General features: G+C 40.0%; 1 protein-coding gene across 5 annotated transcripts in view; it reads left to right on the top strand.

The window, feature by feature from the left end:
- The first annotated feature begins 443 nt into the window (after positions 1-443).
- The window catches only part of cep104 (centrosomal protein 104), a 258,319-nt gene continuing 242,878 nt past the window's right edge, over positions 444-15,884 (top strand). For 4 of the 5 annotated variants that reach the window (XR_005945259.1, XM_041205857.1, XM_041205855.1 and 1 more), the window contains exons 1-6: positions 444-570; positions 1,362-1,431; positions 7,424-7,550; positions 9,627-9,800; positions 11,095-11,233; positions 12,780-12,842. Coding sequence is in view for 4 of the 5 variants with exons in the window: in XM_041205857.1 (XP_041061791.1) it covers positions 7,438-7,550; positions 9,627-9,800; positions 11,095-11,233; positions 12,780-12,842 (489 nt within the window). In the remaining variant the exon portion in view is untranslated. The remainder of the gene's footprint in view (positions 571-1,361; positions 1,432-7,423; positions 7,551-9,626; positions 9,801-11,094; positions 11,234-12,779; positions 12,843-15,884) is intronic. The other variant, XM_041205856.1, reaches the window with a different exon arrangement.

The raw sequence follows: 15,884 nt of genomic DNA, 5'->3' as shown, positions 1-15,884 counted from the left end.
TTATCTGTGAAATTCTCTTCCCCAGAAAGCAGTGTGCTTGGGTCATTGAATTTATTCAAGACTGAGTTGGATAGATTTCTGATAGACAAGGGAATCAAGGGTTATTGGGGGCAGCCAGGAAAGTGGAATTGAGACCACAATCAGATCAGCCATGAGCTGAAAGAACGGTGGAGCAGGCTTGAGGGGCTGAATGGCCTACCCCTGCTCCTAAGTTCTATGTTCGTATGAGATTGGTGCCAACAGCACAAGGATCGAACAGCATGCGGGAGGAAGTGCATTCGGGACGTGCACCTTGCAGTACCGGTGGTGGAAGTCGTGGCGCTGTGGGTCAGACCTTCGGGGCAAAGAACTCGAGCAAAAACCTGAAAGAGCCTAAACCTGTAGAGATGCGCATGCGTCAGAGCCACACAAACACCACAGCTCCCAGAAGGCGCGGGCGTGTAGGAGAAGCTTGCGCCTGCGTAGTGCTGGCTGTTGATGCCGGTGGTTATGGAGATGCGGCGGCCGGCGGGGACTGCAGCGTTGGGTTGTCTCGCTGGCCACCTGTACATCCGCGGCGCCGGGAATCAGGTCAATTTCATATTGCTTTTTTACAGTTAAAAAAGCGCGGACGTTGTAAATCTTTGAAATAATATAATTGGAGTAAGTTGGGTGCCCTTTTCACCCCCCCTCTTCCTCCCCCCCCTCCTCCTCCACCACCGTTCCGAGGCCTTTTTGAAGTTGGCGCCGCTCGCAGGAAGTTCCAGCATTTTCTGCTGCCGATGAATACTCATTATTCTCCCCTTTGCTGAGGATGCGCATTTCCCCGTAATGATCCTGTGATCCCTGGATGACCTTTTCTTGATGTGGGAGTCCAGGTTCCGAGTGCAGGTCTGGGGGTTCACACCCAGGGCCAGGCCACACTTGGTGAAGACAGGGCGCCCCTGCTGCTTTTCAACTTTGCTCTTTCAGTTAGAGAAGCATGTTTCACAATCTTCATTGCCCAGCATTAATAATTTGTGCTGCTATATTGTTTATAATTGTTTATATTGTTTATAAGACTTATGTGATGGAATTGCATTACAATGGATTGAATTAATAGCATGTAATGCAGATTCAGAAATTACATGCTGCGCCCAGAGGAGCGATTTGTAAAACACTTTTTGATGAGGATTGCATCACTTATTGATTATTATGGGATTTGTTCTGCAATTATTGTGGTACCTTATGTTTAGTTCTAACATTTTCTGGTGTATTCTGTACCATTTTGATACATTTCAGAAATTTGGTGCCTCTCTTAATGTTGGAAAACAGGCTCGTGGTCCTGTTTTTCCAGCCATTCAGGTGACTAAATATTAAAGTGTTTTTTTTGCTTTTTCCAGACTGTCATTTTGCAAGCACAAAGACACAAGACAATTTGCTGCAGGAGGCTATTTTGCCAAAGGCAGAAAGGTAATGTATTGGATTGTGAATTGGTTTCATGTTGTGGATGGTATACCCTGTCAATTTTTTGTCTTGATTTATTTTATCCAGTATTGAAAGCACTTAGGATCTTTACTAGGGCTCCTTTTAACTTGGAAGCTGGGTGCCTAATTAGTACTGGTAAATTGCAGTTTATTCAAATTGAATTTATTTGCCAATTTTTGATATAGTTATGCTGTAAAGAACAATGCTTAAAATCGGCTCATTTTGTCTGTAGGTCTGTTGCATAATCGTTAATTTGCACAATGCTTGATTGGACAGTTGACATTTTGACAGTTTTTTTTAAACTTCATAGGCCATCTGGACATCTAATATGCTGAATGCATTTAGGGTTGCCAACCCTCTAGGAACTGAAAATCAACCATCAGGACATTACTGTGTGCAGTTCTGGAGAAATATCAGAGGGACATTTTTAAAAAAATTGTTTTTCTTTTCATTGAACATTTAAAACCATAAGACGTAGGAGCAGAAGTAGGTCATTTGGCCCGTCGGGTCTGCTCTGCCATTTAATGAGATCATGGTTAATCTGATAATCCTCAACTCCACTTTCCTGCCTTTTCCCCATAACCCTTGATTCCCTTACTGATTAAAAATCTGTCTATCTCCACCTTGAATGTACAATGACTCAGGCTCTACAGCCCTCTGTGGTAAAGAATTCCATAGATTCACTACCCTATGAGAGAAGAAATTCCTCCTCATCTCTGTCTTGAATAGGTGATCCCTTACTCGAAGATGTGCTCTCTGGTCCTAGACTGTCCCACAAGGAGAAACAACCTCTCAAGCATCTACCCTTTTAGCCCCCTAAGAATCTTTTATGTTTCAATAAGGTCGCCTCTCATACTTCTAAACTCCAATGAGGTACAGGCCCAACCTATTCAACCTCTCCTCATTAGAAAATTCCCCCAAATCTGGGATGAACCTTCTCTGGACCGCCTCCAATGCCAGTATATCTCCTTAGATAAGGGGACCAAAATTATTCACAGTATTCTAGATGTGGTCTAACTAACACCTTGTATAGTTTTAGCAAGAGTTCCCTATTCTTATTTGTGGAGAGAAGACAGAGTCAACGTTTCGAGTCCATATGACTCTTCAGAGCTTCTAGCTGTCAGACCTGATTTTTCCCAGCATTTTTTGTTTTGTTTTGGATTTCCAGCATCCGCAGTATTTTGCCTTTATTCCCTATTTTTATACTCCATTCCCTTTGAAATAAAGGCCAACATTCCATTTGCCTTCCCTATTACTGCTGAACTTGTATGCCAGCTTTTTTGATTCATGCATGCTGACCCCCAAACCCTTCTGTTCTGCAGCTTTCTGCACTCTTTCTCCATTTAAATAATATTCAGCTCCACTATTCTTCCTGCCAAAGCAGATATAAAAATTTTGAAAATGGGAGAATAAAAGTTTGTTTGGCTGACAGTCAGGGATCATCCAGTTGGGTAATGAGTTGTTTTGCTTTCCAGTTAGCGTAGGATGGAAGTATATCACAAGGATGGATGTGTTGGCCGACTAATGGCTGGCATGTGGGGAAAGTCATGTGATGAAACCTCAAAGAATACATTTAGTCACAGTTGGTAACCCTAAGTGCATTAGATGTAAGCATCTTTATATGGCTATGTATATGCATCGTATTAAATGCAGCATGAACAAATCTGGCAGCAAGCATTTGCAGGCTTTTGCTATGTCGTACATTAAACATTTCTGTGTTAAGCATTGTTCACATAAAATTGTTGGTTGACCAGTGTACTTATGGTTGAAAATGTCAGTTGCATCCAAAATTTTTTTTTTTGCCATTTGGAAGCTGAGCTTTAACCAGTACTTAACAGTCTTTAGACAACAATTGCTATCCAAGGAAAAGGTGATTAACCTCTTTTATTTGTCTTGTAAAGAAACCTAAGCAGATCAAAGTTGCGATGCTTATGCAAGGTTGTACCAAAATAATCTAGGCACACTAAGAAGAAAAGAGGTCACCTGTGATTCTCTCAATCATTACGGGAGTATCATGGCAGATAGCAAATGGGTCATAGGCTGAGTAAGTGTATTTAGATTTTCAAAAAGCATTCGATAAGCTACTGCACAAGGTAATTACATAAAATGAGGGCTTGTGATTGGGGTAATATATTAATATGGGTTGAGGATTGGTTAACAGACAGAAATTAGAATAAGAACAAATGGGTCATTTTTGGGTTGGTAGGCTATGACTGGTGAGATACTGTAGGGATCAGCTATTTGCAATCTCTTTTAATGACTTTGAGGGGATTGAGTGTAATGTGCCCAAGTTTGTTGTAGAAACTAAGTTGGGTGATAAAGGGATATGGATAGGGAAGTGAGTAGGTGAATGGAATTATTTTGAGAAATGTGAAGTTATTCACTTTGGTAAGAAAAATAAAAAATTGTAATAGAATCAGAAAAAAGTTATACTATACCATGCAGGTATAGTAAGAAATCGTGTTCGTCTTTATTCCAAATGGCTTGAGGACCTGAATAAACAAGGCCTATTGCAATTATATCGGGCTTTGTTGAGACTAAGCCCGGAGCACAGTGTATGGTTTTGGTGGTATTTTCTAAGGAAGGATATATTTGCCTTGGAATGCAACAAAGGTTTGTTAGGCTTAAGCTTTGTGTCTTGCACTCATCAGGATAATTTGCAAGAATACCAATATAAGGGGAGCAACAACTTTATAACAACTGCATGAGAAGAGAGTGCTGATTGGTTGGCAGGTGGACTCTGGTAGAGGCATTGCCTTGGAGAATGCACTACTGATGGTGACTGCCAGTTAACTGCCAAGCATTGTTTGAAATTTAAACCAAGCAGCTTGACCCTGATTGGTCAAGGTGTTGACTTGAGGAATGAGTCAATGAATGGCTCACTTATTTTGTTTAGTTGACACAGGTGCAATGGCTGTCTGCAAAGAACTGTGTATTAATAATGTAGCTTCAGTGCATGCAAATGCGCCACACTGCGAGCCTGATTGACAATACTCCACTTAAGAAAGCCAATGCAGCAATATATCATGGTGATCTTGACCTGCCACCATTTTGTGACTTAGTCTTCATGAACTTTTGAACTCGACAGCTTTTTTTTAATTCATTCATGGGATGTGGACATCACTGGCTAGGCAAGCATTTATTTCCCATTCTTAATTGCGCTTGTTCAGAGGGTATTTAAGAGTCAACCAAGTTGCTGTGGGTTTGGAGTCACATGTAGGCCAGACCAGGTAAGGACAGCAGATTTCCTTTCCTGAAGGACATTAGCGAACCAGATGGGTTTTTACAACAATCGACAATGGTTTCATGGTCATCGTTACTCAAATGGACATCGTAAACTCAAATTCCACTACCTGCCGTGGTGGGAGTTGAACCCAGGTTCCCAGAGCATTACCCTGGGTATCTGGATTACTAGTCCAGCAACAATACTACTTGCCATTGCCTCCACACTTGCGCAGTTGAGTTCAGTTTTAATGACACCATGTATACCCAAATAGATGGTGTTGCCATGGGGTCCTCTCTAGATCCAGCTCTAGCAAACATCTTTGTTGGGTTCCATGAGAAACGTGTCTTTGATGGAATGGCACCTAACCTCCTATGCTTGCATGTTTCTGATATGTGGATGGTGCATTAATTCCATTGCTGCATGTAATAATTTCCTTAAATGCTTTAATGGGCTCCATCCTACGCTCAAATTCGCCTTTGAAATGGAGCAGTCAAATGAACTCCCCTTCCTTGACGTACTAGCTGAGAAACTTCCAGGGGGGTTTCTCTACTGCAAAGCCCACCTTCACTTGTCAGTATATGCATTGGGATTCTTACAGTTCCACGTGCTTTAACATTGGTTTTATCAGCACCCTCATAAATAGGGCCCGAGCCATTTGCTCAGCATGCAAACTTGATGCAGAAATAGGGTGCATCAAAGGCACCCTGCGGGTTAATGGCTATCCTGATCAGGTCATTTTGTGCTGCATATCACGCAAACTCATGAATGGGTCTAAGGCCCTCACTTTCGGCCCTAAAAAGTGCCCAGTCAACCTCCAGATTACCCTGGTATCTGAAATATTTGAGCAACAGGTGAAACTAGCTCTTTCACACTGCTGCTATGCAGTAGCAACACAAGTCGTATTCGTCACTAACAGGATGCTGCCATCAAGCCAAAAAGACATTCTGCCTATCACACATCAGTAATGTGGTATATGAATTTCAGTGCCACTTTGAGGCTTGGTATGTAGGCTGTACGTTCCAAAGAATGGCGGATCGTATCAAACAGCATGTCTCAGCCGCTGTTTGCAATGGGTGAGGCACAGACCATACCCAACCAGCCGGTGCTTGCAAAGCTCAAAACGCACAGTGTCCAACATTAGATGTGATTCCGCGATTGGGCAACATTTGCTAAATAATCCTCAGTGTGCTAAGAATTACGCTGACTCCCATTTAAGATTGTCAGTTGGGCTTGCAGTGTGGCACATTTGCATGTACTGGAAGCTATGCATATTAATATACAGGGCCCTGTTCTGTGCAGACAGAAAGAACATGTACACACATTGTGCCTGTTTCTGCTAAACAAAATAAGTGACAGCCATTAAGTGACTCATTACTCAGGTCAATGCCATGACCAATCTGGGTCAGGCTGCCTGGTTTAAATTTCAAACAATGCTTGGCAGTTAACTTCAGTCACCATCACTGGCGCATTTTCCATGGCAATGCCTCTACCAATGTGTCCACTTGCCAACCAATTAGCACTCAATTCTCATAAAGTATAAATTCTTGTTTTCCCCTTATATTGGTGGTATTGTGAAATGTCCTGATGAATGCAAGACGAAAAGCTTCGACGTGTCTCTTTTTTTCAGCAACTCTCAAGTTTCAAGTTCTGTCCGATCAAACAACTAACTGTAAAGACCACGCAACAAAATTTCATGTTTCTAAAGGGAAAAACTTTTACTGAGGGGGAGGAAAAAGCAAGCATTAATTTTACACTGTATCTTGTAAGGAATTATACTTTAAACTAAAACTTCGAACTGAAGTCTACCTGTTCTACTTTTAATATCAACTGAGAGCTCCTTTAAACATTTGGTATTTTGAGTGTCCATTCAATTCTCCTGGAACCAAATCACTGTGCATCTCAGCTCCTAGGAATTTTACTTAGTTTCCAAGTCTGACATTTCGACTTCCAGAACACTCTCTTTGTGAGCATTCCATTGCCGATCTCTTCCAGTAGCTTTACTTGACAGAACTGCCAATCTTTAATTTCTCATAAATTTGGACTTTTCATTTTGAGCATGGACCCCACTTGCAATCCCTGCATAGTGTCCCACAGAAACACTCGCGCCTCCTGTTGTGCTTGTCCCCAGCTTCTGGCAGACATAGACTATCTTCTCACAGGCTGACTGCCTCACGGACTGAAAACAGCAGAGATATGTTAAAGCAAAGGAGCCTTCCTACATCCACCCATCTCCATGACAACATGGCACACAAGGTTTGGTTTCAGATCAAATTATCTTTACAAATCAATCTTCAGTGATGAAATTAACAAATCAATAATCTTTAACTTTAAACTTTTTCTTTGACCTGAAAAGTATATGGATACTTCAAAACCTTCCCTGGTTTATCAATTACCTTCAAACCTTCTCTGATTTGGGGAAATTACATTAGTAATATCATCCCTCACAGACAGCCCTTCTCTTCAAGATAGTTAACGAGGCTCCCATTGTTTACCTTTTAACAGTTCACACTGTAGCTTCAATAATATAACATTGATCTGTAATTATCCCAGGCCATGTCTGCCAGCTGCTTGGATCAGATGCTCTTTCCTTTATTTTTAGTTAGGAAATTAAAATTTTTAAATGTAGTATAATCAAATATACATTTGTAACAAAAGGCATTATGTAAATGCAAGTTTTTTCTAAAGTGGCATATCAATAGTAAAAATAGAAAGATTCCTTCATTTGTTTGATTTACCTGTGACCTCTTGCAGCATAGAACTCCAGAATGCCCCACAAAATTGGATTTGTTACAATAAGCTCCTCTGGCCATGAAGATGGGTATAATTCAAATGAACTGATGGTGCATGCGCCAACAGTAAATGGCTGGCGTTCTCCAAGGTAAGGAAGAGAACAAAATACTGCTAATAATTCCCAGCAAGACTAAGATTTCAGATATGATAATGTTGGTTTGCTTGTGAACGCTTGCCTTGTAGTCTACGTTATGTTATTTATAGCTGTACGACAGATTTCTGTTAAAGCTTATCAGACATTGGATTCCTTTCAAAGATGAATATTTTCAGAATTGTCTGGAAGTGACTTACACTTTCTACCCAAAATGACAATCCATCCTCAGTGGGCTCAGACCATATGTCTGAATGCTTTGCAACTGCAGTTGTTCATCTAACAATGTTCAGATTTGAGATAGTTTGGTAATTTGGCAAGATGGCTTCTGGTCTGGATTTATACATTCTAAGCATTAACATTTAGCCTCACTAAGTTAACAGTCCAAAAATGACTCCTCTAGGTTCTAGTACAGTGGTTTGGTAATAAGTTTGGTTAGTACAAAGCTGGCAAGATTCTTATTGCCATATGGCCTGTGGGAAGTATAATAACCAAGAAACAAGGTTTAACAACTAGAATTTTATGGCGCTGTGTATTTTTAAATAAATGTTAATTTACAATATTTATGACATTTGAATCACAATCAGAAAAGATTAGATTTGAAAAAATCCATTTGTCTGTTTTTTGTCTCACGTTGGTGAAATGTCAGTTGGAGGCCAGATATGCCTCTACAAGGAGGCAAAATCAGTAGCAGCATCTATGGTGTTCTTGAGCATTACCTAGCAATTTGTTCTAGTACAGCCATAGTGGAGCCTTTAGAGCATGATGCAGGGAGATGGTGGCATTTTGCTGGTGTCACTGGACAAGTAATCCAGAGGCCCAGGCTAATGACCTGGGGACATGGGTTCAAATCCCACCAGGGCAGCTGGTGGAATTTCAAATCGGTTAATAAATTTTGAATTAAAAGCGAGCCATCAGTAATGGTGACCATGAAACTATCATAAATTGTTGTAAAAACCCATCTGGTTCACTAATGTCCTTCAGGGAAGGAAATCTGCCATCATAATCTGGTCTGGCCTACATGCGACTCCAGACCCACAGCAATGTGGTTGACTCTCAACTGCCCTTTGAAATGGCCGAGCAAGACATTCAGTTCAAGGGCAATTAGGGATGGGCAATAAATGCTGGCCTTGCCAGTGATGCCCACATCTCATGAAAGAATTTTTAAAAAAGCTTGTTTCTTTGAGGCTGATGAATAACATTTAGAAACCAAAGCAATTGTAAGAAAGTAATTTCCTGGTGGGGGTGGGGGGGAAACTTATCTTCAACAATGGCTACAATAAACAGTAATCAAATTCCAGAGAGCTTTTGTGATATGTTAAATATTAAGGTATCCTGGTTTCAGAATTCAAAAAAACAAGGTCAAACACTAAGTATGACTCATGGAAGCATAAATGTGCTCCACCTCCTATAGTTTTTCTCCATTCTGTTCCTGGTGATGCTGACTTTGCTGGAATAATGATTTTTACAAGTAGTGCTACATTTGTGCAAATGTCTTGCACAAGTAGTTCAGTCAGAGGTGAATGAATACTAGGCTACTTGATTTGCTCGCAGCACAGCTGAGCCCAATTCTGCTGCCAGCCAATATTCATGGACTCCAAGCTATGTCCCTGGTAGGGGTGTCAGAAGATAGGGACCAGTAGTTGGAAGATGGATGTTTTTATTTTGGCCATAGCTCAGGGATGTTTAGATCAAATGCAGCTTCTGTGCTTTTGCCTTTTGACTCTTCTATCAAAGATGCACCCTTTCTGTGAGTCTGTGGGTGTTATCCTTGTTTACTTTTAACTCTCATTGATGTTTTCCTTGCTTTATTGAAACAGTGCAATATCCTTTTTAACAAAAACCTGTGAATGGCAAATTGAAATGTATAATTTAATCTCAGTAATCAGGCATCTATCAATATGCTAATCATTTTGGATTTTTATATGTCTTAACTGACCCCCCCAACAAACTCCTATATAACCGGATGGCTGTTTTCTAACACACATTATACTTCACACATTAAAATCAAGCTCAAATTTGTTTCCACTGCTCGTGCCTGAGCTATTTTTGCCTCTAATTTGGTTTGTTTAGGTTCTGCCTCTACCCACAGGAGATTGTCCTGCAAATGGTGGAGCGTTGTCGGATTCGCAAGCTGCAGCTACTTGCACACCAGTACTTGATTTCTACTAAAATTGAATTTTATATCAGCGACAATCTTCCGGATCACCTTGGGTCCCACCACGTGGAGAAATTTCACAGACTCGGGTATGGGTGAATAAGGTCTCCAGTGACAGATTAACAACAGATCTCAAAGTTGCTGTGATTGTATACTGTCACTTGTACTGATGAAAATTCAAGGTTTGAAAAAATAGGAAATGCAAGGATTGTAAATGAAAGGTCCTGTGTGATCCTTTGAGGATTTGGGCTCAAATAGATAGAGGGTAACTATTTGTGTTTGAATTCAAGTTTTAAGAAAGGGTTCTTTCCTGAACATTCAATTATTTTGGGAGAGGGGCATCCTGTTTCAGCTTTCTGAGGGTAACATTGAGGCTTGGTGTATGTCTTTATTTCCAGGGCATATGTGGAAGCAAATTAATGATATTTTGACCTGTTTGAAGGGGTGGATGGGGAGGTGTGGGGTGGTGGTGGTGGTGGAAGAGGAAACTGCCTCACCTTGGTTACTGGATCATTTTTCAAATGAATGTACAAAGGTATATTTTCCTGTTAATGCTAGCAAAATAAAATTTGAATGAGTATAAGTTGGGGAAAGTGCAAAGTAAAAAAAAAAACGATTTACCCCAAACCTCAACCCTCACAGTGAACTCAAAATAATGAAAGGAAGGGGAGGGGGGAAAAAGTCATAAAACCTTGAAATATTAATGCAAAGTGGTACTTTTGATGTAAAGTTTGGAACTCAACTAGCACTGTTCATCTCTTTGGTAAATCGATTTGTTTATATAATAGTAACTCCAGACCATTTGTAGACAAGCAATTACTTTATTTAAAATATGGTAGACTCTTCAATGGTGTAAGGAAATAAAATGAAAGTGAGCCCCATCCTTTATAAACTCTGAATTTGAACTCTGCTGGCTGCATCCTCTCCCCATCACCCTCTTTTGGTGACCTATACTTTCTCACATCCCTTACCACATTTACTTAAAAATATTGTCCTGTACAGACCTCTCATGGTTTTGCTGAATACTACTTCAGTCTCCTCCGGCCCTGCATCTTGCACTACCTGCTCATCCAGCAGTGGTTTTCTTGAGCATTTCCTGTCTTCCTCCAGTATAACATAGAGCCCACAGTTATCTTGCTTTCACATTTGGAACAGTGGCCCTAAATTTCTTCACCTTGTGATATCCTCCTACACCTTCGAAAGCCTGCTTATTCCTTAAAGTTCCCTTCACCCATCTTCCCTAATTTCCCACCAATTCTTGTTTAGTTTTGGTGTCAAACTGAAACTTTTTTGCTGTCTAAATGCAAGTTTTTGAAGAATGTATAAAGTGCTCAATATCTCAAACAATGTTAATGTATGTGATATAATCTGCTGCTCTTGCAGGTATGTTTCCCTCTCGGATAATCAAAAAACAGGATTCAAAGCCCGGGAGCTTAAGTCTGTCCATGTTGATGCAATTGGGCAATATCTGAAATTAACATTCCATAAAAACCATGTCAACAGATACAACTTGTACAATCAGGTAACATATGAACATATGAAACAGGAGCAGAGGTAGACCATTTGGCCTCTCGAGCCTGCTCTACCATTCAGTAAGATCATGGTTGATCTGTAACAGTGTATTAACATTTTATATGGACCTGTAAATATCTTTGACGAACAAGTGTCTTTTATCTAAGTTGTGAAAATATCTATAGCAGTTTTTGTGGTGCCATGTCGTTACTTTTTTAAGGGTTCATCTTGTGATTTTTGTTGAGTTCCTAGTTGTGTACTGCTCCATGCCTCCAAGCTGAGTTTCACCATGCTGGCTAGGCAAGCATTTTTTGCCCATCCTTACTTGCCCTTGAGAAGGTGATGGTGAGCTACCTTTTTGAACTGCTGCAGTCCATGTGGTGTAGATACATCCACAGTGCTGTTAAGAAGGGAGTTCCAGAATTTTGGCCCAGCAATGGTGAAAATTAGTTTTATTAAAATGCATTAAAACTACATTGTGTTTGTACATTGTCAGAATTTAGTAACAATCATTTGAGACTGCGTGTTGTTGGCTCCTGAAGTGCCGTTTTGATGGTGAATACTTCTGGCACTACATTCTTTGCAGCAGTTAGCGGCGCCAAGATCACTAGCCCTCACCTGCCTTCAGCTAGTCTGATTCAGACAACTGCTCAATGCTGGCGCCCCAAGGAAGTTTCCAAAAGGTTGCAGAGTTGGGGTTTTAACAAACTCTTAAACAGACCAATTAAAGTTGTTAAGAGCATAAGAGAGTTTGGAGGCCTGCACCCCCTGCCCTCGGGGGAAAATCAGCAACACCGGAAACCTGAAGTGGTAGGTCTGGCCACATAGCGTACCGCTATTTCTTTCAGTCCAACTCCTCCATTCTAGCTTGAATCAGGCCGTAAAGATCAGCCCAGAGTATCCAAACTGTAGCTTTGCCAGTGTTTGGAACCTGTAGTTATGAGGAGAGGCTTGAAATATGGACCAGCCTCGCTGGAACATAAATCTAGCAGGAGACTCGGTGAAAGTTTTTATAATTCAGAACAGTTTTGATGGTGAATAGGGAATGAAGATTTCCTCTGGTTTGGAGGTCAGTGACTAGCATTCAGCAATTTCAAATTATTACTAAGAGAATAAGGAGGGAGGTTAGAGGCTTTTCTCTACACAGACACACTTAAAGCATGGTACACTGCCACAAGGAAATTGGCTTAATACTTGAAGCAGAGGAAGATACAGATCTAAGGCTGGCAAACAGGGCAGTAGAAATAAGTTGGATTGTTCTCGTGAAGAGCCGGCACAGACATAGTCAGCACCATGCGAGTGAAATGCTACCGTGCTGTGAATTTTTGGGAACTTATTGATAAAACAACATTCATTCTGGGTTTCAAGCAGTACATGTCTATGTAAGATCTGAGTGCTGGCAGGCCTTACAATTCGTTAAATGGACAGTTGTAAAGCTGGAATCCATTTGTGAAGATGGGTGATTTATAATAAAATAAAACAAAAATGCTGGAGAAACTTTGCTTTTATTTTAGGGATAGTTGATATATTTCTAATCTGCGTATGTTTAATTTTAGGTTGCCCTGGTAGCTGTTAATATCCTTGGAGATCCAGTAGAATACAATGAAACATGTATAACTGTGAGTAGAAATAGATTAAATCTATAATCTATCGTGTTTAGTACACTTAATGTCAGACTGCAGGACATTGCACTTTATTGAAGATGCAAAATAATTTTTTTGAAGTCTTTTCAAGCCAAGTCCTTTTGGCCTGGGGTTTAACCACTGTTACAGGAAAGATGCAGAATTATTGGAGAAAGCCCAAAGGAATCACACAAGTGAATCCTGAATTTAAGAGGGGCTATGTTATGAAGAAAGATTGTTTACACTGAGACTTTACTCTCTGGCAAATGGTAGGAGCAGAAAGGACTTGAATTGAGGTCTTTCACTGGTATGGATAATTTGAATCCAGGGAAGATCTGTTGAATTTAAAAACTGAAACATAGTTTAAAGTCAAATGTGGCAAGACAAAATAAGGAATTTTGCCAATTTGTTTTTTTTAGTGAGGATAGGATGATGGAACAGAATATCAGGGGCAGTTGCACCAAAAGCCATTCTGGCCTTTGAAGCATTGGATTGATTGTTACTGGGAAATGATATAAAGAGTTGTTAGTTACAGAATTGCATTAAAGAAGTTGATGGAAAACTTAGTAGGTTGTGCAAAACATTTCTATGCTATGTAATAAAAAGACAAAATGCTGGTAACACTTAGCAAATCAGGTAACATCTGTGGAGAGATGAACACAGTTAACATTTCATCTTCAATCAAACAATTTTTAAGCAAATGCATGGGTAGGGAAAGAACAAAAGGGAAAGACCTGTGATGAGGTGGAGGACAGGGGTGATTGCAGTGCACAGATGATGCTAAAAGGCAGAAGGTGATCATGAGACTATTATAGAAACTAAAGATGGGTACAGAGGAGATGTAAATGGTTATCCTGGTACAGAGTCGAGAGCTAAGTGGAGAGGATAGTATTTTGGGAATTTGGTGGAGGAAGGTGGTAAACCCCTTGAGTATTGAGCACCTGCTGACTGTACCAATGTGAAGTCCCCAACCCAAGCATCAGCCCACACCTTTTTCACATCCAGTGTCTCTGGGAGATATCTTTAATTATCAGAACATGGTGTCTGAGTAAAAATGGGTTAAAATCTAAGTTAAACTCTGTAAAGTGCTTGATAGAAACATGAGGTGCTGTTGTTTGAGCTTGCATTAAATTTCATTGGAACAATTTTGGGAGACCAAGAACAGTGGTCAAGAGTATGAGTGAAACTGAGTATTATGGTGGCAAGTGACCTTAAGGTCACAGTTGTAAACTTGAATGGAGGTGTTTAGCAAAGTGATCACCGAATGTAATGGAGCATGTTATGAAATGCTGCAAGGACAGCTTGCCAAAAAGATACAGTATCTGGATACACTTAATACAAACTACTATGGAACCATTGAGAAGAGGGAATAATATCTATAAAAGCCTGTTATGGGCATAGTTGATGGCTTTAGTAGCCTGCTTGCCTTGGAGATTGTGTCATATCTTTATTTAAACAACCCTGTTTATAGTCCTTAAACCCTTCAGTTGGCGTCTTGAATGATTTATCTCCCTACCTTTATTTTGTTCAATTGTACGAGGGGATTTGTTTTATCATCCAATTCTACTTCTGATGAAGGATCCACACCTGAAACATTTCATTTATCTTTGATTTGCTGAGGGCATTTCATTTCCAGTGTCTTGTTTTTATTTCCGTTTTCCAGAACTTGCATATTTTTTTTAAACCTTGTACAACGATGACAAATTTTCACCTTTTGAAGGAACGCCGCTTTTTGAAATATTTTTCTGACCTCTGCCTAACCCTCCCTGTAGGCATTTTTGCTTTGCTTCGCAGGTACATAATCCAGCAAAGTCATTTTCTGTTGTTAAAATGGACTTCATCCTGTATTACATTTACTAACCACTTTAAATATCGAAATGTTGAAGTCACTTTGGTGGTTTGATACAAATGCATTGGTCCCAGGGCTGGTGCAAGCCCTAGCCAAACCTCCAGAACACTGCCAGGCACACCCTGCCCCCCCATCCCCCCAAGGCATGCAACATTCCTGCCTCTCACCAGATTGGGACATTCAAATATGCAATTGACAAACACCTGTATTATCAGTGAGCACGTCAAATTAGAGCTGATGTCATAAGAAAATGTCTGGTTGTCTTAAGCTAGTATTTTGAGACAACTGATTGCTCTGGCCATGATTTCTCATGCATTACCTTCCCTTTACAACACTAATTAAATTGTGTTGCTAAATGCATCGAACTCCTTTAAGGTGTCCCAATCATTGCTGTTAAGCATGAAAATGGCTATTACATCTCTCATATCTGAAACTATCCCAATACGTTCAGTTGTGATTTTGCTTTCCACAGCCACACCATGTAGAACATTATCTGGCTGTGTACTGGACATGTCAAAATATTGGTAACCCTAAAAATCAATTTCTTTGATTGTGATGAATTCCGAATTATAATTCGAAGCTATAGATTTTGTGGTTTCAAACGTGAACAGTTCTGTTTCTTTTACTAGTAGTAAAGAATCCTGGCTGTCTCCCTTTTCATATTTATATCTTAATCTCACAATAATGTATCTCACCTATACGCAGGGATTCCCAAACCCCTCTGTGATCAAATGGAACACAAGACCCAAACGGAAAAACAATTATTCTAGTACAAGAAAAAATTTAAAAAGATCCCAAAATATTTGTAAATTCCAAAGTACTTCCATCTGACTTGATTGTTGGTGCAGAAATTGTGATAACAAAGAACCTTGAAGATAACATAACGAAGAATGTTATATTACATCATCATTCAGAAAATGAATGTGTACTGGCAGCTGTGCATGTCACAAATTTTAATATAATGGTTAAGCGAGATTATGACACAGGGTTTATTGCCATTTAATGGGAGATCTCAAAAGGTTTTATTAGACTTGTCAAGTTCCACCAGTGCTGAGCTAAGACAATAACCACTCAAAATTGAAAAGTTAATTTTAATGTTATAGTTTTAATAACATTGCCTTTCAGTTGCTTGACTTTGATTTCTTGACAAAAATTTAATTAAAATTATTTGTGTTTCATTTCTGTATGTG

This window comes from Carcharodon carcharias, chromosome 15, assembly GCF_017639515.1.
Source record: "Carcharodon carcharias isolate sCarCar2 chromosome 15, sCarCar2.pri, whole genome shotgun sequence".
Classification (NCBI taxonomy): Eukaryota; Metazoa; Chordata; class Chondrichthyes; order Lamniformes; family Lamnidae; genus Carcharodon; species Carcharodon carcharias.
Note: the sequence above shows the minus strand (reverse complement) of the source record. Positions and strands in the feature narration are given on the sequence as shown.